This window comes from Rattus norvegicus, chromosome 8 (genome assembly GCF_036323735.1).
Source record: "Rattus norvegicus strain BN/NHsdMcwi chromosome 8, GRCr8, whole genome shotgun sequence".
Classification (NCBI taxonomy): domain Eukaryota; kingdom Metazoa; phylum Chordata; class Mammalia; order Rodentia; family Muridae; genus Rattus; species Rattus norvegicus.
In genome coordinates, this window is record NC_086026.1 from 29,195,652 (window position 1) to 29,217,875 (window position 22,224).

At 43.9% G+C, this 22,224-nt stretch overlaps 2 protein-coding genes across 21 annotated transcripts in view; one reads left to right on the forward strand and one right to left on the reverse strand.

Moving 5' to 3' along the window:
- Positions 1 to 1,862, reverse strand: part of Anln (anillin, actin binding protein) — a 63,292-nt gene extending 61,430 nt beyond the window's left edge. Inside the window, exon 1 of one of the 2 annotated variants that reach the window (NM_001427480.1) lies at positions 1,681 to 1,862. In NM_001427480.1, coding sequence (NP_001414409.1) covers positions 1,681 to 1,698 — 18 coding nt within the window. In that variant the 5' untranslated portion in view covers positions 1,699 to 1,862. The remainder of the gene's footprint in view (positions 1 to 1,680) is intronic. The other variant, XM_039082267.2, reaches the window with a different exon arrangement.
- Positions 1,503 to 22,224, forward strand: part of Matcap2 (microtubule associated tyrosine carboxypeptidase 2) — a 49,903-nt gene continuing 29,181 nt past the window's right edge. For 5 of the 19 annotated variants that reach the window (XR_005487991.2, XR_010053958.1, XM_235936.11 and 2 more), the window contains exons 1-2: positions 14,548 to 19,345; positions 21,245 to 21,534. Coding sequence is in view for 16 of the 19 variants with exons in the window: in XM_235936.11 (XP_235936.7) it covers positions 19,299 to 19,345; positions 21,245 to 21,534 (337 nt within the window). In the remaining 3 variants the exon portion in view is untranslated. Of the gene's footprint in view, positions 1,864 to 4,499; positions 4,570 to 14,509; positions 19,346 to 21,244; positions 21,535 to 22,224 lie in introns of those variants that run through there. The other 14 variants (XM_063265342.1, XM_063265346.1, XM_063265343.1 and 11 more) reach the window with 8 other exon arrangements.

The window sequence follows — 22,224 nt, forward strand, 5'->3', positions numbered from 1 at the left end:
TATGGTGTTTAGCCTTCAAGTATGTCTGGGTACCACATGTGTATCTGGTGACCATGGAGACCAGAAGAAGACATCAGATTCCCTGAGACTGGAGTTACATGTTTTTGTTTGTTTTTTTGTTTTTTTTTTGCGGAGCTGGGGACCGAACCCAGGGCCTTGTGCTTGCTAGGCAAGCGCTCTACCACTGAGCTAAATCCCCAGCCCTGAGTTACATGTTTTTATAAGACTCAAATGGATACTGGGAATTGAACCTAGGCTCTCTGGAGAAGCCAGTGTTCTTGACTGCTGGGCCATCTCTCCACCCCTCTATTAGAAATTCCAAAGTTAACAAAGTGTTGTTTCCCTCAAGATAACTGAGAACTTCAAAGGAATGCAGGGTGGGGCGGGCAGCCAGCCAAACTGTCACTGTTGAAACCCTTAACTAGTATCTTGGGATTAGCTTATGGAATTGTTAACTAGACTGCCCGAAATAAATTATTACTATCTTCTACGACATTTTTCAATGTAGTACAGAAACACCGTATGCCCACTTTACAAAACTCACAACGGTCTTGAAATTTAAAGAACAGCTTATAAAGCAAAAGAAAAAGAGGAACTGCCCTGCAATAAAAGGATGGGCAAGGGGCTGGAGAGATGGCTCAGTGGTTAAGAGCACTGACTGCTCTTCCAAAGGTCCTGAGTTCAAATCCCAGTAACCACATGGTGGCTCACAACCGTCTGTAATGAGATCGGATACCCTCTTCTGGTGTGTCCGAAGACAGCTACAGTGTACTTATTAAATAAATAAATAAATAAATCTTTAAAAAAAAATGGGCAAACAGCGCCAGCAACCCTGATTGTCCCCGCGCACAGCTGCAACTAGAGATAAACAATAACAACGGGATCTAGACCCTATTTCCAAGGAAGAAATGAGGAAAGTATGTTGAAATGATATGCTACATAAACTGAGGTTTACTAACCTGACATCATACGCTAATAATTTTGGTTTCGTACACGCTGAGGTAACTAAGCCCTGTTTCCTTTCGGTCAGCATCAACCCTGTGCACGAGACTTCTAAAGTTAGCAGAGCCGTGACTTATGAAGGAACTCCAGGCTAAAACACCAGCCTATTTAGACTTCGGTGATTTCATCACAGGATTCTTAAGTGCTCAGTTCCTCTGGGCCTGTGAAGTCCTTTATCACTTCCATCAGATTCCAGGCTCACAGTACGAGTCACAGGGCAGACTCCACCCTGCCAACTAACCCAGCTTTCGGGAAGGGCCCATATCACTAGGACCCAAGCCGCACTCTCCCGGGAGACAGCAAAACGGATGAATAAAGAAGGAAAGCATGCTTTAAATCCCCAGGGACAGAAGGGGAGGGCAGGGTCAGGGCGAGCGGCCCGGCGCTCACATCTTGTGCTAGCACTAGGGAAGTGGAGAAAGGCTTGCCGGCTACAGAGCTCGGGGCGACTACAGAGACCCTGGGGTTTTGAGGCCCTGTCTTCCCCAGGGCCAGAGCCAGAGCCACAGGAGCAGCGAAGCCCGGGCGACTGCGACCCCGCGGCTTCCGCCCGGCAGCACGCTCACTGTGCGCACGCGCCACGCAGACCGCCGGTGGGCCGCAGGCTGACAGCTATCGCGGGCGGGGGTCCGGGAGTCCTCAGGGGTCATGGTTCACAGCGCCCGCAGAGTCTCTCACCTCGGTGAACGGGTCCATCGCCCCAAGCCTCACGAGTGGACTGCTAGACGGTGGGTTCGACGGCTCAAGTTCAGGAACAGGAAAGAAGTGAGTACAGGCTCGGCGCAGCCCCTGGAGGAAAGCTGGAGTCAAGGCGACGGGCGCTCCCACACCCAGTCGGCTCTGCCCTCCGCACCGGAGTCGGTAGGCTACCACGGCCGTTCAAAATTTGAATTTCAGCGCCCGGGACGGCGCGCATGCGTGCGGGGTGGGCGGGGCCGGGCGGGCCGCGCTTGTCCCCGCCCCTGAGCCTGGTCACGTGAGTCGGCCACGTTCGGGCCGGTCCGGAGCTGCGAGCCTCCTGTCTCGGCGTGGGTGGAGACGCTTCTGCCGTTGAACTGCCTAAGGAGATCGACCTGCTGTCAGGCACGCACCCACGCATGCCCTAGCACGTCCTTTCCTGGTTCTGTCAGCTCCCTCCGCCCTGGCTTCTTCGTCGGTGGGCCTTACGAACCCAGTCCGGCCCTCTGGCCTTTGAGCCCGATGTAATTTGTCTTCTGCCACCAGAAGAGGGACTAGACTGCCAGCTTGATTTCCTGAGAGACCACTCGGGTGCGTCCCCCACACTCTCAGCCAGTGACTAGTTCATTCTTTTGGGAGGAAAGAGATGACAGTAACAGACCGTGCGACAAGTTAAGGAACTTCGGTTTTAAATCCCAGCCAACTACCAAAGCCAGCAGTAAGAACACTTGAGATGCCTTCCAGTTCAGTCTTTCATATTTGAGAGAAGGGACAATCGAAAAGTCCATATTTAATAAAAGTTCCCGTTTACTAGCCAGTAAGCAGACAGAAACTATTTCACAAATAACTTTTAATCTGATTTTCCTTTTCCTCTTCCTGGGAGGGTTTTTTGGAGACCCTCACAGTGTCTTATATTTGACTTTGCTAGGCTTTCCAGTGTCTAACAAAATTGGGCTGTCAAACCTCTGGTAATAGAACTGTGTGCCTTTATACTTCAAAAGGTCGAGAAAGCACCGAAATCTCCGTGCCCAGGTTGGCGCTGTGAGACCTAAAGCCCTTAGGTGGTTGGGTAAAACAGATAGATGGTAGCAAGGCCTGTGGTTGAGTCTGTGTGTGCTAAATGCGTCCATAACAGGGTCAACTGTGTTTTTCTTATTGAACAGAAGACGTGTTGAAGGGTCTAGGGTCATAAAGCTAAATAAAAAATAGGAACCTTGGGGCCAGTGACAGGGCACATGCTATAATTGTAAGGCACTTGCTGCCAAGCCTTGGGACCTGAATTCTAAACCCAGAACCAGTTCCAGCAAATCATACTCTGACCTGCACACAAAGAGTAAATAAACAAATGTAAGTAAACAAACAAAAATGTCTTCTAAATAATAAAGGATTTTTAAAATGTATAGATTTTTAAGATGTAATAAACTGAATTTTGGGCATGGGCTAAAAGCAACTTCTTTAAGAGCAACTTATAAGAATCCAGATCCTTGGGACCACAGTATAACAAGAATAATAGATTTCCTTAATGATAGAATGGGGAGAGCTTAAGTGGGGTTGTTAGAATTTGCTACCCATAAATAACCCAAAGGGAAAGGATGCCTGAATTTTTTTTTTCTTTTGAAGCATTGAACAGTCAAGGGGTGTGTGTACCTGGGGTGTGGCTGTGAATGTCAGTCTTGGGAATGAGTCATTGGAAATTTATGTAGCCGTTGTGCCTTCCGGCTGTTGCCTCTGTAATCCATGGTTTCATTATAAACAATCTGATTCTAGCCAGCATGGATGAAGCAGCATGGCTACTCTAAACTTGTAGGTTTTCTCTCCTACCACACCCTGTAGCATTGGCCTTTCATTAATGTCTTGAGTGTGGTGGATAGCAGCAGCCACCAGCACAATAGCTCCCATGTGAGAAGCTGGTAGATCCCAGAAGCCATGCTACAGAGTCAAGACCACACCCTTAGACCACTGCCATTCTCTCCTAACATTTCTGTGTGAGTTTCTGACCCATAGAAGTTCATTCTTTTTTTTAATTTCTAAAAAGACTTATTTATTTTATGTATATAAATACACTGTAGCTGTCTTCAGACACACCAGACGAGGGCATCGGATCCCATTAGAGATGGTTGTGAGCCACCATGTGGTTACTGGGACTTGAACTCAGGACCTCTGGAAGAGCAGTCAGTGCTCTTAACCACTGAGCCATCTGTCCAGCCCCAAGCAGTTCATTCTTAACATTGAAAGTTAACCTGGAATAACTTTTCTCATTTAAAAAAACATTGCTGGGTATGGTGGTAATGCATACAACCCCAGATTATTATCATCTAGCCAAGGGTCTGGGGAGATGGCTCAGCAATCAAGAGCATTGGCTGCTCTTCCAGAGGACCCAGGTTCAATTCCCAGCAACCACATGGTGGCTCACAGCCATTTGTAACTCCAGCCCCAGCTGTGCAGTTCCCCCTTCAGCCTCTGTGGATACACACACATACACACGAATGTACACACATGATAGACAGTCATACATGTAGACAGAACATCCATATACATCAAAATATTCTTTTAAAGACAAGGGTCTCAAGCAGAGAGAGAGCCCTAGAAAAATGAGTACTTCCTCTTTGGGAAATCTGTTCTTTTAAACAATGATGTCTCTTGTAGATAAAATAAACCTCAAAAATGTGGTAGCATTAACTTTATCAAGGACATTCCAAAATATGTATTTCCAGTTAATGTTTTAAAAAGTCATATATTCTCACAATTGACAAAGTAATACAATAACTTAAATATTTGGTTTTTTTTGTTTGTTTGTTTTTGTTTTTGTTTTTTTACAGAAAGAGAAAAGGCCAAGACCTGACCAGAAGGCAGTGGCAAAAAGGATCAGACAAAGGTTCTCCACGTCAGGTTATCTGGCTAATGGGTGTCTCCTTTTATACATGTACTGTAATGAAGAATAAGAACGGACAAAAATTAATGGGGCACAGTGGCCCCAGGCAGAGGCAGGATGATTTCAGCTCAAGGTTAGCCTTGGCTACATAGTCAGTTCCAAGCCAGCTTGGGCTGCCTAGTAAGACCTTCTTTCAAAAGCAGGGTTTACACACACACACACACACACACACACACACACACACACACACACACAGAGAGAGAGAGAGAGAGAGAGAGAGAGAGAGAGAGAGAGAGAGAGAGATATGGGTGTGGTGGTGCATACTTGCAATTCCAGTTACTTCAGGTTGACTGAGAAGATCACAAATTTGAAGCCAACCTGGGCCATTCAGTGAGATTCTGTCTTAAAATGATTTAAAGCTGAGCTTGAGTGTGGCTCAGCGATTGAGTGCTTGTATAGCATGTAGGAGAGGCCTGTGAACAACCCCTAGTAATGAGGGTGGGAGGGGACGATTACCAGTGTGTTACCCAACATGCACCATGTCCTCAATTGGTTTTAGCATTGTGCAGACTTTTCCTTTTCCTAATTTAATCAATGAAAGTGTTTCAGTTTCTTTGAAATCGGAATTTGCTTTTTTAAAGAAAGGGTAACATGTATCCCAGAATAGTCTCAAAGGTCCTATGCGGTGGAAGATGACCTTGAAGTCCTGATCTTCCTGCTTCTACCTCCCAAAGGCTGAGGTTACAGGTGTGCACCACTGTCAACATGTGTTGGGTCCCAAGGGAAGAGCCACATTAACAGGACATAGGGTACACAGCCACGTCAGCCAATGGACAGTTTATTCAAAGTTCTATCTACTTTTAAAGGCAAAGCAGAATAAAGATTTCCCACACTTTCTAGTTCTTACCAGCTGCTGTTTCCCTAGCAATAGCTTATCTTGGTTCAAAGTGACCCAAACCTATTTGCAGACTGAGAAATCTGTCAGCAATCCAACTCTTTTTTTTTTAATTACTGATATTTTTTATTTACATTTCAAATGTTATCCCCTTTCCCTCACCCAACCACCCACTCCTTCCTACCTCCCCCTGGGAGCTCTGGTTGGTTGACACTGTTGTTCTTATGGGGTCGCAAGCCCCTTCAGCTCCTTCAATCCTTTCTCTAACTCCTCCATTAAGACCCTTTTCTCAGTTCAGTGGTTGACTGCGAGCATTTGCCTCTGTATTTGTCACTCTCTGGCAGAGCCTCTCAGGAGACAGCTATATCAGGCTCCTGTCAGCATGCACTCCTTGGCATCAGCAATATTGTCTGGGTTTGGTGGCTGTATGTATATGGGCTGGTCCCTAGGTGGGGCAGGCTCTGAATGACCTTTCCTTCAGTCTCTGCTCCAAACTTTGTCTCCATATCTCCTCCTATGAATATTTTTGTTCCCCCTTCTAAGAAAGAGTGAAGCATCCTCACTTTGGTTGTCCTTCTTCTTGAGTTTCATATGGGCAATCCAACTCTTTGATATATTACTTAATTAAACTATAAACAAAGTTACTTTCTCATGAGAAAAGGATGATGAGGGCCACTTCCTCAGACATCAGCTTACTTGGCAAACTACCACCATGCCTCTCTTGTAATGTGTACACTGAGTTACTTTTCTGTACCCATATTTATTCATGAGACTTTTCACAAAACTTAATTTGTAGTTTTCTGTACTTTTTGGTGTTTTGAGAGAGGGTCTCACTATGACCTCGAACTCAGAGCCTGTCTCCTGGCTCAGTATTCACGCCCTTTAATTGAGCATCAAAGATAAATTTCCTTTGAATTTATTTACAATTGAAATATTTATTTTATTTTTTTAAGATTTATTTATTTATTATATTTAAGTACATTGTAGCTGTCTTCAAACACACCAGAAGAGGGCATCAGATTCCATTACAGATGGTTGTGAGCCACCAGGTGGTTGCTGGGATTTGAACTCAGGACCTCTGGAAGAGCAGACAGTACTCTTAACTGCTGAGCCATCTCTCTAGTCCAATATTTATTTTATTTAAACATTTAAATTATTGTACTTCCTGGTCTTCTATCATGTCAACATTCATCTCCTCTCTCATTAACCCATCCGTATGTCAGGGTCCATAGACTCGACTCCACTTTCCTTTCTCTGCTTTACAGTCTGACACGGTCCTGCTTGTGTTAGTTCATCTTCTGCCATGACGAAATAGCAACAGTTCATCTTTTCGTTGGTTTTTGAGACATGGGCTGCATATTTTCCTAGATGTCCTGGGGAGGATCACAGAGATCCTCCTGCCTCTGCCTCCCAAATGGTAGGACTAAAGGCATGTGCCTCCACGGCTGGCCAAAATTTAGTAATGTTTAAAGAATTTGTGTTAGGCTAGAAGGCGGGACCTCCCTCAAGCAGGTAAACTCCGTCTGCCCTCCCCTCTAACGTGACAGGCACAGAGAGCCCTCAGCCCCCACCCCTGCTAGGGCAGTTACCACTCCTTGGCTACTGGTTTCTGGCAGCTTATCGAGAGTGCCCGCCCAGGGGCTCAGGTTTTGACCGTATATGGACACAATCTGAGCTCTTGACTGACACTTCAGTACCCTCCCCTGAGCTCTGTAAAAACCCCTTGCTTTAGCCCAGATGTGTGACTTCACTCTCTGCCTGTGAGATCAGTGAACCCAAGACCCTGTGAGCTGCTTCCTAAAGACTGCCTTTATCTACTATAATCTGGTCTAATCTGGCCTCTGTCTGCATCATCAAAGGAGAGAAAATGTCTATGGTTTGTTTCTTATAATTGTACAGACTCAGTAGTCTAAGGTCCTGGCTCTAGGTTGGTGACGGGCTTCCTGCAATTGCAGAACCAGAACAAGGAGTGGGAACATCTAAGACACAGTACTGAGCTGGGACTGGAGAGATAGTACAATCAGAGCATGCTCCAGAGGACCTGAGCTCAGGTCCCAGCACCCACACAGTGACTCACAGCCTTCTGCCACTCCAGTTCCAGGGGATATAATACATTCTTCTGATTGCCCAGACTGCCAGGCACATACATGGTACATGTACACGCAGGCACAGCACTGATACACATACAATAAAATAAACCTCAAAAGGATATTTTAATTAAAAATATTCACATTCCCTTAAATGCGAATTAACCCTCCATCAGGGCACAGCCCCATGACCGGTGACCATGTTTGCAGGGAATTAGGGTTCTAGCATATACTTTTGAAGGAGCACACTCACATCACAACACCAAATCCTCAGCCCCACACCCAGGTGGCAATCAGCTTTCAACTCTCATTTTCTCATGATTGTCAGAAAGCACAGTCTCCCACACACTGACCCTACTATTCCTCACAGCATCCAGCACTGTGGACTGCCTCTTCCCTACCTGCTCACGTGCACGATAGCACTTAGACTCTAGTCAGCAATTGAAAATACTCCATCCTGGGCTGGAGAGATGGCTCAGTGGTTAAGAGCACTGACTGCTCTTCCAGAGGTCCTGAGTTCAATTCCCAACAACCACATGGTGGCTCACAACCTTCTGTAATGGGATCCGATGCCCTCTTCTGGTGTGTCTGAAGACAGCAACAGGGTACTCATACATAATAAATAAATCTTTTTAAAAAATGATGGAGGGACTCTTTCTCTTCCCTTAAAAAAAAGAAAATACCCCATCCCTAACCCAGAATGGTTATTTTAGGGTGTGTTTGCTTTTGAGACAAGGTCTCAAAGATACACAGAAAGTTCTAAATCAGCTGGGCTACAGAGTTCTCTCTGTCTCTGTCTCTATCTCTGTCTCTTTCTTACACAAACACACACACACACACACACACACACACACACACACACACACACACACACACACACACGGCTGACAAGGCCCTTGATGTGCTCACCAGAAGAGAAAACCAATCCCAGAGGGTGTCCTCTGACTTCTACAGGCATGCTCTAGGATGCATGTGCCCCTCGTTACACAGAGAGACAGATAATAAGTAAACATTTTACATCTTTTGAGATGATACATCACTTCCCCTTTCCCTTTCCTCCCTCCAAACCCTCCCCCACTACTTGCTCACTTTCAAATTTATGGCCTCTTTTTTCTTAGTTGTTACCACATGCATACATGTGTGCATACGACCTGCCCAGTCTGTAAAATGGTACCTGTATATGTATCCATGTAATGGTCGCTGGTTTGCAATTGCCTAGGGAAGGCTATTTCTTCTGCTCTCAGCATTCCTGAGTTGCCTATAGCTGTTTGTATGGGATTGAGGCCTCCTGAGCTCCCTCTTCACCAGGAGACAATAGCATGTCTCTTGGTGTCTTCTGTTCACCTCATGTTTAGGCAGTCATGTGTACGGATGTAGCCGCTGACATTTATTAGAGATACACTTTCCAGCAAACTCCTGCTCCTCTCGCCCTGACAGTCTTTCTGCTTCCTCTTCCACACTAACCCCTGAGCCGTGGGTGCAGGGTTGAGTTGTGGGCATTTCAGTTGGGACTGGGCTGTACACCTCTGCACTTTTATTGGCCATGGTTTCTGTAATGGTCACTGTTGCAAAGAAGTTCTCTTGATGAAGAGGGAGGACTGTATTTATCTGTGGGTGTAAGGACAAATTAGAGTGTAATTGGCAATTAGTCTGGTTTAATAAAATAGTGGTTGTAGGTTTTCTCCAGTATTCATGACTTCACCAGCCTTGGGTAGAAGGTTCCTAGTTCATCATGGTATCTTTCCTGTTGAGCAGATCTTAGTCTAATTAGAGGGTTGTTGGTCACTGATAAGATATGTGTGCAATACTGCTCCCTTAAGGTCTTTATGCCAAAGCTTGTCCTCAGAGGAGGTATTCAGGTCAGTTCCAGTCCAGGGCCTCTGGGCCCTGTGTCTGAAATGCAGTGTCTTTAGCAATTAGGGCTTGTCTTCCACCTCTGGGGGACAAACCAAGAGCAAGAGCAATCACCGATGATGATTCGGGAGTCTCTTGGACAACCCTGACCAAAACAGGACTTTCTCTTTTGGGAATAAAATGTTAAATAAAAAAGAGGGCTTGGGATAGCTATCAGAGCTTGCTTGGCATGCTTGAGTTCTAGGGTTAACCCTCAGGACCATAAAAATAAAATTTTATTTTAGTCCACAGTCTCAGAGGTTTATGATTGCTTGGCTCAATTCTTTGATATCTAATGATATATCATGTTGGAAGATTATGGCCGAGCAAAGCCACTCAACCCAGGACCATGAAGCAGAAGAGAATGAGGAAGCTGCCGTGGCTCCACCATACACTGGGGGGATCCTCCGGCAGCCTGAAGGCAGAGCCCTGCCCCTTAGTGGCTTTACTGTGTTCAGTAGTAGCACGTGGGGCTCAGTCTTGGGGGGCATATCAGTTGATTTCTTACCAGTGTTCTATTAGCATATATTAATTGTATATAATGGCTTCACAGTGACATACTTATGCAATGTATATAATATATTTTGATCACCCAGTCCCATAACCCTCCTATGTCCTCCTCCCACTCTGTTCTTCACCCTCCTCCTCACATCTTGTCCCATTTCCACTTTCATGGAGTTTGTTTTCTTTTTGTTTTTGTGATCCAATGACTTTAATGTAGATTACTTTCAGAAGAATGCATTTTATTTAGTTATTTTGTTTTCTTCTGTTTTGTCTTGAGTCAGAGTCTCATGTAGTCTAGACTAGCTCCCCACTCCCTGTGTAGCTGAGGTTAGCCTAGAAGTTGTGGTCCTCCTTCCCCCCACCCCAGGGCCAGGATTGTAGGAGTGTGCCACCACACCTGGTGCTGCCCAGCCTCTGTTATGTTTCCCTTAGAACTCAAGGGAAAACATTTTAATGGCACTGTCCATGGCTCTTCATCCTCCTCGCAGAATTAACTTGCCTGCTGCTAACCTCTTTTCTGCTTAAGCCTGGCTTGCTAAGTTAAGTATTTCCCAAATAGATAAGATGTTGAGCTCATTCCATTTCATGTTTGTCCAACCAATTGGACCTTCAAAATTACCCAGAATCCGGTCACTCTTACCCCCCCCCCTTTTTTTTTTCTTTTTTTCGGAGCTGGGGACCGAACCCAGGGCCTTGCGCTTTCTAGGCAAGCGCTCTACCACTGAGCTAAATCCCCAGCCCCTACTCTTATCCCTTTGAATCCTGTCACTGCCTCCATTGTATTTACATCCATGCCTTCCCTCAGTGAAGGTGATTTACTATCCATATTCACTCTGCATAGTGTTCAATGCCAAGATGAGCTCCCACTTACCCACCCTTCCCCAAAACTAACTTCCAGCTGCGACTGCCTTGCCAATGGGTTAGCAGCTTTCCTACTTTGAGCCTACTACCATCAGAATGCCCTGCCTGCGTCACTTTGAATATGAATCCAGCTGTGCATTAGGTTTTAGGAAATCTTCTGTGTAGCTAATTGTAAGCTTATATTCTACTCTTCCACCCACTGCTACCATTTTATTCTGACATGAGTTCAGACATACAGATAAAAGTTGATACAAATACAAAGAGATTTAAAAAAAAAAAAAAGAGCCCACACAGTCTAACACGCCTTACATGGGGACAGAGGCGGGCTGCTAGTAAAGGCATGTGCGATCACACCGAGAAGAGATAGATAATTTTGTGAGACACTCATCATATATGTGACCTGTTGATAGCGTGAAATTGTTATGGACCATGTGATTTATTTGGCTATAATTGTATACTCATTTATATTATTTGTGTAGTTGGGTGGATGGCTCTTCCTCCCCTGTTCTACAAGGGAATGACTGAGAATTCCACATTGCAGTACCGTGTTTTATGTATACCTTCACACACTCCCAGGTCAGACAGGTCATCGTTTCGGACTTTTGTCTGAGACACAGTGGATGAAGAAGAATGGCCTTGGACCATACATTAAACAGAAGTGTGGCCCAAAGCTTACCAGGAAAGGAGAGATCTGTATCTTTTTGTGATTCACAACAATAAGTAAAACAGTCCTCACATGCTAATCCTAATTATGCAGCATCCCTTTTGGAAAATCTTAAAGTTGCTAAGCAGTTCCCAAGTTTACGACTGTTAATAGAAGAAATGCATCTAACAAAAAAGTCTTTTTAAAGAACTGTTTCTGTTATAAAGGTAAGGAAGAAGAGAATACAGAGCTAGAGACTCACAGAGATCCGCCTGCCTCTGCCTCCGGAGTGCTGGGATCAAAAGTGTGTGGCACCACTCCCAGGGAGACAGGCTTCTTTATGTAGCCTTGGCTGTTCTAGACCTAGCTCTGTAGACCAGGCTAGCCCCAAACTCACAGAAAGCCACCTGAATCTGCCTTCCAAGTGCTGAGACTAAAGGCAGCTGTTAAAAGCTAGGCTCTTAACCCAAAACACTTTTTAAAAACATTTCTAAAGGTAAAAGCTGTAAAGGAAAAGTGCTAACATCCAGAGGCCAAAATGCCAGAAGCTTTGTTGCCACCTAACCTAAAAGCTAGGAACCATGGAATGGAATATTCCAAACCTTGGAAGTAAATACTTATCAACCAATATTTCTATATCCCACAAAATAATTTATTAAAATACAGGGGAAAACACATATATTTTAAGGGGCACAAAAAAGATCATACGAGAAAGTATCTGTGCTGGATGACGTAAGGAGCCTTATAACACAGGGTGAATGTTTCTCTGACCCTCAAGTCTCAAGATTCTGGTCAGTACTTGGCAAGAATTTGTACATTGTCCTCTCAGCTGCAGCCCTGCACTTGCTGTAGTGAGATGGGATGTCTTCCTACACTTTGCCTTCATGAGCTGGAGTGGAAAAATGGCTTTCCTTTTATCCCACCTCAGAGTCATCAGATGCAGGCTTCTCCATGAAGAGGAAGGCCAGTGGCTTGGGTCTCTGCTTCTGTTTGCTTAATTTGACATAATTTTGCAAGTGGAAGGAGGATGTTTAATTTGAAGCGAGTGCTTAGGTTGAGGATTGTGTTATGTTCTTGTCTGTCTGCTCCAAAGGAGTAAACAAATGCCAAGGAAGGGTAACTTCACGTTGTGTTTTAAGGCTTCCAGTTCTGACACTATTCTGATAAACACAGCTGAGAGGACTGCACTAAACTCTGAATAGTCATTATAATTTGAAATGAAGGAAGTATTCACAAATTATGAATATCTAAATCCAGGTGCATTCTATGCCAGATTTACCAGACACAAACAACCCTTCAATGTGTAAAAGACGCTTAACAGCAAGATAACCAAGGTTGGTTTCATAAGTGAATGAAACCATTGCAGCTTTATGCAGATATACATTTCCACATGTGTAAATCCACAAGTTTTAAATAGAAGAGGTTTCCTCTTGAAGAAAAATAAATAACCCATAGTTGGACTTTTTCAGAAGACTTTGGACAATTGGCTCATTTAAAATGTTTTGTTTTTCATTTTTCTAAGGAAGGATCAGCTAGCCCTGTAAATTTAGTTTTGGACATTTTTACACTACATAGCTGCTTTTTAAAAAAAATCATAAAAACCTTGCTCTTAAAAAAAAAGAATAGTTCAAGACAAGCACAGGGTAAGGCAATTCATGACAACTAAGCCAGCACTGCAGAAGCTTCTTAAAGAAGCGGCATACACAGAGGAAGAGGTCAGTTCTACACCAACCAGAAGATAGGACACACCCCGGACACACCCTGGAGAACAACAGAGGACCAGAGAACAGAGAAGGACCCAGTCACGTTCAATACAACAGCCAGCAAACACCCCACAGTATCTGCAGAGAGAAGAAACAACAACAACAACAAAAACAACTAGCTGACCCTCCAGAATAAAAATTGTAAACTTGAATGCAATTATAAACTTTGAAAGACACAGGTTAATGGAGTGAATTCAAAACAAAACAAAAAGACAACTAGGCTTCTAGACTTCGTGCTAAGCATTTGCGGGGATGGCTTGATTAATGCCTCTGGGTTGGGCAAAGGCAGCAGCTGGTGTTTCTGAAGGAGTCCCTTTTAAGGAGAAAAGGCAGGGAAGTCTGTGTTAGGAGGAGTTGGTAAGTCCTGATTGGACATGCTAGCCAGGGTAGTCAGTGAATGAATTTTGATTGCTGGACCTTGGTGTTTTGTCAGGCATAAGGAAGTGGTCAAATAAGAGAAGAGACCTTGGTGGCTAGCTTTAGGATGCTATCTAACAGTTTCGCAAAGAAGAGGGAAGGAGAGGGGACAAGGCCTGCTGGTGCCCCGCTTGCAATGTTTGGGCCTGTTTGAGAATCCTGTGAGCAGCCTGAACACTCATCTCATCTGAGAGACTGCGGCAGCACGAGACTAGAACAGGCATCTCACGTAAGGATGGATTCTGAATCAAAAGTCAACAAAGAAACTTCACATTAAGTCGCACCATAGATCAGTGGGAATGAATAGATATCTACAGACTATTCTACCCCACAGACTGGATATATGTCCTTCTCAGTGGCACACTGAACCTCCCCTAAGTTTGTTCTCAGTGTAACCCAGCAAGCAAGCCTCACTACAAAGCAAGAGCCACCTGTCCCTGCCTCCCAGTGCTGGGATTAAAGGAAGCTGCCCCACACCCAGCAAGAGAGGAGTCAAAGAAAATAAAAACACAGTCCACCAGAATCTCTGGGTGACAACTAAGATAGTCCTATTCTTAGCCGAGGGGAGTATTTAGTTAGAAACGATCACATTAAAATTAGAGAGGGGCTGGTGTGGCTCAGCGAGCGAAGTTGACGCATGCAAGATAAGTGACCCAAAAATCTCTCTCCCAAATTCAGGTAAAGGCAAAAGAAAATCAGCTCCATGGCTTGTTCTTTGATATCCACCAGTCTGCCATAGCTCTCCTCAGAGACACACGCCATAGGCACACATACTCACATGATTAAAAAAACCTTAATTTTTAAACATTATGGTGATATCAAATAAATAATCTAGTGATATATATATATATACCTATATATATTTGATATTTGATATATATATATACATATATATCAAAGCATCAAAAAAATAAGTCATAAAATTCAGGTCAGAAGTTAAAAATAGATTTACAAAACAATACAGAGAATTAAGTAGACAAAAGCTTGTTTCTTTAAAATGTTATTAAGATGGCTAATCCTTAGCTATCATAACCAAAGTCAGAGAAAGAAGACCTATGTTAATAGAGAAAAGGGAGTTTTACAACAGAAGATCATAAAGGAATGTTTTTCCTTTTTAAGATTTATTATTTGTATCTGTCTTCAGACACACCAGAAGAGGGCATCAGAGCTCATTACAGATGGTTGTGAACCACCATGTGGTTGCTGAGATTTGAACTCAGGACCTCTGGAAGAGCAGTCAGTGCTCTTAACCGCTGAGCCATCTCTCCAACCTGGGGATATCTTAAATACTTATATTCCAACAAACTAGAGAGTCTAGAAGAAATGGATACATTTCTAAAGTGTAATTTACTGAAATCAAGGCAGAAGAATTAAACAACTTCAAAAGATCCATAGCCAGAAAGGTGGTTGGATGAAGACACTAATCGCAAGGCTCCCCGCCCGGCCTGGAAAGCTGACTGAGCAGTTAAAAGTGCTTTGTCCTTTTCTCAGGTCCCAGTGTTCATACTGGGTGGCTCACAAGCACTCCATGAAGGCTGAGATCTGACACTCTCTTCTGGCTCCCTGGGGCCCCCATATTCACCCATGGTGGTGTGCCATACACATAAATAATAATAAAAATGAAGAAAGGGAAAGAGCACTACCAGAGCATAATTCTGATATCCAAACTTGATGATTACACACAAACCAGTCTCTCTGATGAACATAGATACAAAATCTCCCAAATTACTTATGAATTAAAATTTAAGGTCGTGATTATAATCACACACCAGATTTAGTGGCAGACACAGGCACATCTCATGAGTACCAGGATTATCTAATGAAAGCCTGTCTCAAACAAACAAACAAACAAACAAACCAAACATACACCACAAGCAAGTGATCTCACCCCAGGGAATTCAAGCTTGGTTCAATAAATGCAAATTAAAAAAAAAAAACACCACAGTTCAACATAAAACACCAAATTAAAAGATTTAAAAACAGGCCCTTTGGACCACTCAAGGCAGCAAGGAGCATCCCAGCCATGGCTGAGCTGGGAACCTTTGAGGCAATGAAAAGCAGCAACTGCCAAAGCAGCTGGATGATCTGCAGGTGCAGCTGTCGCAGATGCTGGTCACTATAGCAACAGGCAGCTCCACATTCAAACTCACCGAGACCTGAGTTATTCCCAAACCTATCATCATGACCATCATGAACCAGACTCAAACCAAGTCTTAGGAAACACTACAAGGAATGAGCATAAGCTGCTGGACTTGTAGCCAAGGCAGACAGGAACCACTCTCTCCTGCCTAACCAAGCACAGAGATGCTGAACGCAGTGCCTGCACACACAGCCAAGGCCTGCAGTCTCCACAACCGCAGGTACAAAACTGACCAGCCATCCCAGTGGATGCAGAAGAGGAGCGTGACCGTCTCAGCATGCATTGGGCTGGCTAGTTTCGTGTCAGCTTGACATCAGATAGATTCATTTTGAAAGAGAGAACTTCATTTGGTTATTTCTTTCCTCTCCCTCTTTCTAGGCCTTAACTAAGGCCCCTTTCTCAATCACAAAACTCAAAAGAGAATGCACGCGTGGAAGTCAGAGGACAGTTTGTGGGACTGCATTCTATCCTACTTCGAGTTGGAGGTGGGGCTTTGAGGTCTTATATATATATATAATGTTATATATATATACACATGTATATATACATATGTATATATACATATACATATATATATTTGTCCCTGCCTTCCTAGGACTGAGATTAAAAGTATTCCTCAGGCAGGAGAAATGGCTCAGTGGTTAAGAGCACTGACTGTACTTCCAGAAGTCCTGAGTTCAATTCCCAGCAACCACATGGTGGCTCACAACCATCTGTAATGAGATCTGATGCCCTCTTCTGGTGTGTCTGAAGACAACTTAGAGTATACTCATATACTCTTTTAAAAAAATCTTTAAAAAAGAAAAAAGCATTCCTCACCATACCCAACTGTTTTCACAATTTTTAAAAAGGTTTATTTTGTTACATACATGTGTATGAATGTTTTGCCTGCATGTGGTTATGTGTACCACATGCTCATTAAGGTCAGAATGGTGGTGTCTCTAGGACTGGAGTTAGAGATGGTTATGAATGCTGGGATTTGAACTCGGGTTCTCTGTAACAGCAACTAGTGCTGTTAACCATGGAGTCATCTCTCCAGCCCCACTTTTAGGATTCTTAAGTTTTTCATTTTTGTTTTTGTTTTGAGACAGGGTGTCAGTCTGCAGCTCAGATTGACACAGAACACAATATATAAACCAGGCTGGCTAGAGATCTGCCTGCTTTTGCCTCTGAAGTGCTAGCATTAAAGGTGTATCCCACTACCCCAAGCCCCCAGACTCTCCGACTGATGAATACTGAAGAGGAAGTGTGCTTTTCAATATCTACTCTCATTTGTGTATGTACACTATCTATTTATGCACATATATGTTCATATATGTAATGGTGTCAGTATTTAAAATCTCCCTTACTAGTCAGTAAGTTCTTTCCATATTCTAAAAACATAAAGCCAGGCTTGTATATAAAAATCCATGAAATACATACATTTTGGTTATTTTGAAATGTTGTAAAACTGGGGCTGGGACATAGCACAGTGGTAGAGTTCTTGGGTAAGTATGCACAGCGCTCTGAATTGGAAGACCATCCCTGAAAACAAACAGCCAGTGAGGTGTAAAGAAAGCAGACACAATGGTTCAGCATGCCAGCAAAAGCATTCGGAGTAAACTGCACAAGTGGGGCCACATTTCTTTACAAACCTCTGCTTAACACTCTGTTGGTGGCATAAACTTAGGAAAGCAGGGCCTAACAGTGAGGCAGTCTAAAGTCCCATGCAGTAGCCAACTTTATTTAGAGCATCGGACAATTTATACTTTGAGGGTTAAGAAGCATCATATAAGTAAGGAGTCCAATCACAAGGCCAAGCTGCACATGGTAAAAACATGTTTTCCATGGAGGTGCATGAGTAACAACAGCTGAAGTAAACGCATTCCTCTGTGCTCCACCTAGGGGAGGAGCACGAAAACACATTCCCAGAACAATTCTGAATTCTGTAGAATCTGTAGAAGCTGAGGTCACAAGACTGTCTTCTTGTTTTCTTGGAGTTTTCTCACAAGCACTCAGCATTCTCACAGGGTTCCATTCTTGATCTGTGTTCAGAGAAATCTCCATTAGGACATTCCTTGTTTTCTTTTTCAAAAAATCATTGTTGAATATAGTGGGAAAGGACAACAGGCTGGACCACAGGAATATATAGCACTGCCGACGATCCACGCGTTCCCTTTTTGAGAAAAAGAACTGAAGCTACAGTAGCTTTGACACTAGACATGAGGAGGAGTAAAGTGCTCATAGAAACCTTGAGGACCAGTTTCAGGATGCAGATGTATGTGCTGCTGGAGTAACTGCCACTGAACTGCCTTAGCAGATACATGAGCCAAAACACAGTACATCTGAAGACCTAATGATACCATTCTGTTTCTTTGCGTTAACATTGAAAATCCATACATTTTCTACTGCTCACTTATTAATTTGCAAACATTTGTCAAGTGCCAACAATGTACCAGATACTCTTCTTCGTCTTTCTTTTTCCAATGTTTTTCATTTTTATGGCACGTGTAAGGGTGGTTTTGCTTGTGAATGTTTGCGCACTACATGCATGCTATGCCCAAGAGACCAGAATCCCATCTCCCCACCCTAGAGTTATGCTGGTTGTGAGCTGCACGTGGGTGCTCGGAACTGAGCCCAGGTCCTTTACAGGAGCAACAAGTGCTCTTAACTGCTGAACCATCTCTTCAGCTTCCCACTCTCCAGAGGCTGTTCTTATCTGCAAGGCCTTAGGTTTAATCTCTATAGCCTTAAAGAAAAAAAATCATTGCTTGCCCTGTGAATGGGTACACAAAATAGAGGAGGAATCCAGGAAACCACAGGTCAAAAAATACTAAATAAATGCTAAGGGAAATCACGCCAAGGAAGGGGGTCTGAAATATGAAGAGGAACTTTAAGTAGTGTGGCTTCCAGAAGAGCGACATTTGCATCAAGACCTGAATGAAGTGAGGAAGGCATTCTGTAGATAAGGAGCATTCCAAGTGGGAAGAATCACAAATGACAATGGCCATGTGGTAGAACAGTATGTAGTGCGTCTCTAGGACAGTGAGAGCATAGTAGGAGATGACATCAAAGAGGTGAGCAGAGCCAAGTCATAAAGAACGTCATGAGTAGTTCATGAGCAGAGTGGCATGATCTCTGTCAGCAGGCTCCCTCTGCCACTGGGGTTTGAAAACAGAGTCATGGTGAGACTACAAGGGTCATCCAGGACTCAGCTTCGGAACCTGAGGGTTGAGATGCCGGATGGGGCCATGTAACTGAACGTGCGGTTTGGGAAAAATTTTGTCAACAATAAAACATTCCAGGACAAAAGATTGGTTCCACATCAAATGTACTGAGTCTGGAGCACCTCTGGTAGTGCTGATCAGCACTGCAGCAAGTGATGTCACCACAGCGCTGGCTCTGAGCACAAATGTATTTTAGATTGTGTGTGGTGTCGCCCATCAACACCAGTGAATGCCACCTGAAACACCCCAGTGTGAATTCTACACGGTTTGATGTTAAGAGCAGCAGTGCTTATATGAGGTTTTCTGCTCTTACGGAACATAACGTGATGGATTAATTATGGAAACAAGGGCTTTTAATATTTTTCCACCACCTTTCCTCAGCATGTAAGTACCTAATATATCTTTAGATTGTATTGTGTTAGAATGTTTTGTTTTAAACGGTGTTTGAAGGGATAAAGGAGTGGTTCAGTAGTTAAAAGCACTTTCTGCTCTTGCAGAGGACCTGGGTTCAGTTGCAGCACCCATGTGGCTCACAACCTTCTAGAATAATCCCAGTTTCGAGGAATCTGATGCCCTCTTCTGGCCTCTATGGGCACACACATGGTGCACATGGAGGCAAGCACTCCTATGCACAGGTAGTTTTTAGAAGACCACATTGATTCTTTAAAATGATCTTTGAGAACCATTGTTTTAGCCAGGTGTGGTGGTATACTCCTTTAATCCCAGCACCTGAGTGGCTGAGGAGACAGTTGAAAGGAGTTGAAAGTTACCCTCAGCTGTGTAGTGAGTACTGCTAGGTCAACCTCAGCTACACGAAACTCGTGTCACTACCACCACAATCCCTGGCAAAAAAGGTGCTGATTTGAGTTTTATTTTTTGATTGAAATAAACTTTGTCTAAGATTAGGACAGAATTTCCAACGTTCTGAAAATCACTAAGCATACTTTGATTTTTATGCTGTGTGCTTATGTAAGATGGTAGTCTCAGCATTGACAATTACAAAATTAAAAAGAAAAATCACATCTGAAAAATTTGGAAGATGTGAAGGTGAGATAACTCAGCAGTAAAGCACCTACCACCAAGCTTGACGACCTGAGTTCGAGTCCCAGAACCCATTTGGTGGAAGGAGAGAACTGACTCCTGCAGGTTGTCCTCTGACCTCCACACACATATCACGAACGGCACACAATTGGGCTCCCCCCCCCCTCTCTCTCTCACACACACACACACACACAAAACTGTTGAAGATATTCTGTGTCCTGCATTATAAAATATTCAGCTGAGATTATGTAAAAATAAACAAGCACATCTATCTCAGTATGAAAATTTGCTTTCATTTTAAAATGGTAAAAATTTACATACACAAATAATAGATTTCAAATAAATTTATGATTTAATTATTCATTATTAACTTTTCCCTCTCAAACTCCTTTATGCAACCTCAGATATATAGATATATAAGATAGGTACACAAGTCAAATATTTGTAGTCTAGGGTGGCTTCAAGCTCATAGAGGAATTTGAACATCTCGATCCTCCTGCTTCTACCTGTTGATTGCTGGAATTACAGATGTGTACCACTAGGCCAGGTTTGTACAATACTGGGGATTAAATTCAGGGCTTCGTGAATGCTACGCAAGCATGTCACCAATTGAGCTACACCCACAGGCTGTTTCCTTTTTCGATTTAGAAAAAAAATTAAAAATGTGTGTGTATGTGTGTCATGAGTGTTTGCACGCAGAGGCCTGGGGAGAGCCCGAGGGCATGGAATGCCCAGGATATGGAGTTACCGGATGCTGTGAGCAGCCAGTGCTCTTAACTGCTGAGCCATCTCTCCAGACCGCCTTTTAAAATAATTGTATTTATTTTATTCTTTTTTAAAGACATTCTTGTATAGTCAAGGTGGTTTCAAAATTCACTGTGTAGCGATGATGATCTTGCACCCCTGATCCTCTTTGCTACACACCTCTCAAGTGTTGGGATTACAGTAATGTACCACCATACCTGGCCATCTACTTCTTTTTCTAAAAACGTCCTACTTATTTCATACCACGTAAATTAGCTAAAAGGTCAGGAGTCTGAATTTGCACTGATCAACTAAAACTAAGAATTATTACACCATTCCTTTTTCCCGATTCCATCGCGAAACGAGACCCCTTGAACCTCACGCAGATCCCGTCCTCCCCACGCAAACACCCTAGCTGCGGCGGACCAGCTCCAGGCACCGGTCCGCTCTGTGCACGCTGGGAGTTGTAGTTCGCTTCCCTTCTCTCCCTATGAGCAGGGTGTCAATCGCAGGAGCGCCTCCAGCGGCGAGCACGTTTGGTGGCGCAGAGTTCGGGAAGAAGGCAGGATCGTCTCCTAGCAACGGGGTTGCAGCGACGTCACCGTGGCGGGTTCTTAGCGCTGAGGCCAGGTGGAACCACCCTCTGGAACAGACGTGGTCCTCCACCTTGCGCTGCCGGTCCTGCCCTATCTGGTCCCGAGCTACCTTACGGGAGTTTTCGTCCGTGCGGCCCGCCGGCCTGGGCTTTGGCCCTGGCGGGACGATGCTGGAGTCTATTCGCGTAACGGGTGAGTGCAGGCACTGCTGGCCCAGGTGGCGCGGCTGCAGCGGGTGGAGACCTTTGGGTTTGGGACCGGGGAGCAGTCGCGCAGCCCTAGCCCAGCAGAGGGAAGGGGCAGGAACTCTGCAATCTAGAGAGTGTAGAGTCCAATCCGATTTCACAGCATTTTAGGTGTGTAGTAAGGTGTTATATTTTCTAGAGTGCTCAGGAAAAAAAAATCAGCCATGGAAACACATCTCTACATTTCAGTGTATGCTGTGTATGTTTGTTTGCATTTATTATCAAACACTATGAATTGAAATAAGAGCAGGTGTTTAGATCCAAGGTTAGAAAGTTTGTCTTTCATTTTTAAATAGATATGCATATTAGCCATATTTAAATCTTTAATAATACTAAACAGTTCCAGACCCTCAGCATTTGATACTGCATGAAAACATTTCTGCAGGACAGATACCAAAACAACAGAATAAAGAGAAATAGCTAATTCCCAAAGTAGAGTCACAAAAATAAGCCTAGAATACTGGGTATTGCAGTATTCTACCCAGTAGACCAATTTTTCTGAATTTATTGTTTTGAACCGGGGTCTAGCTAGGTTACCCGGACTGGCCTTGAACTCACGGTCCTCCTGTCTCAGTCTCCCAGGTGCTGAGATATGGACACCAATAGCTAAGATCCTTTTTTAAGATAGCATACAAAG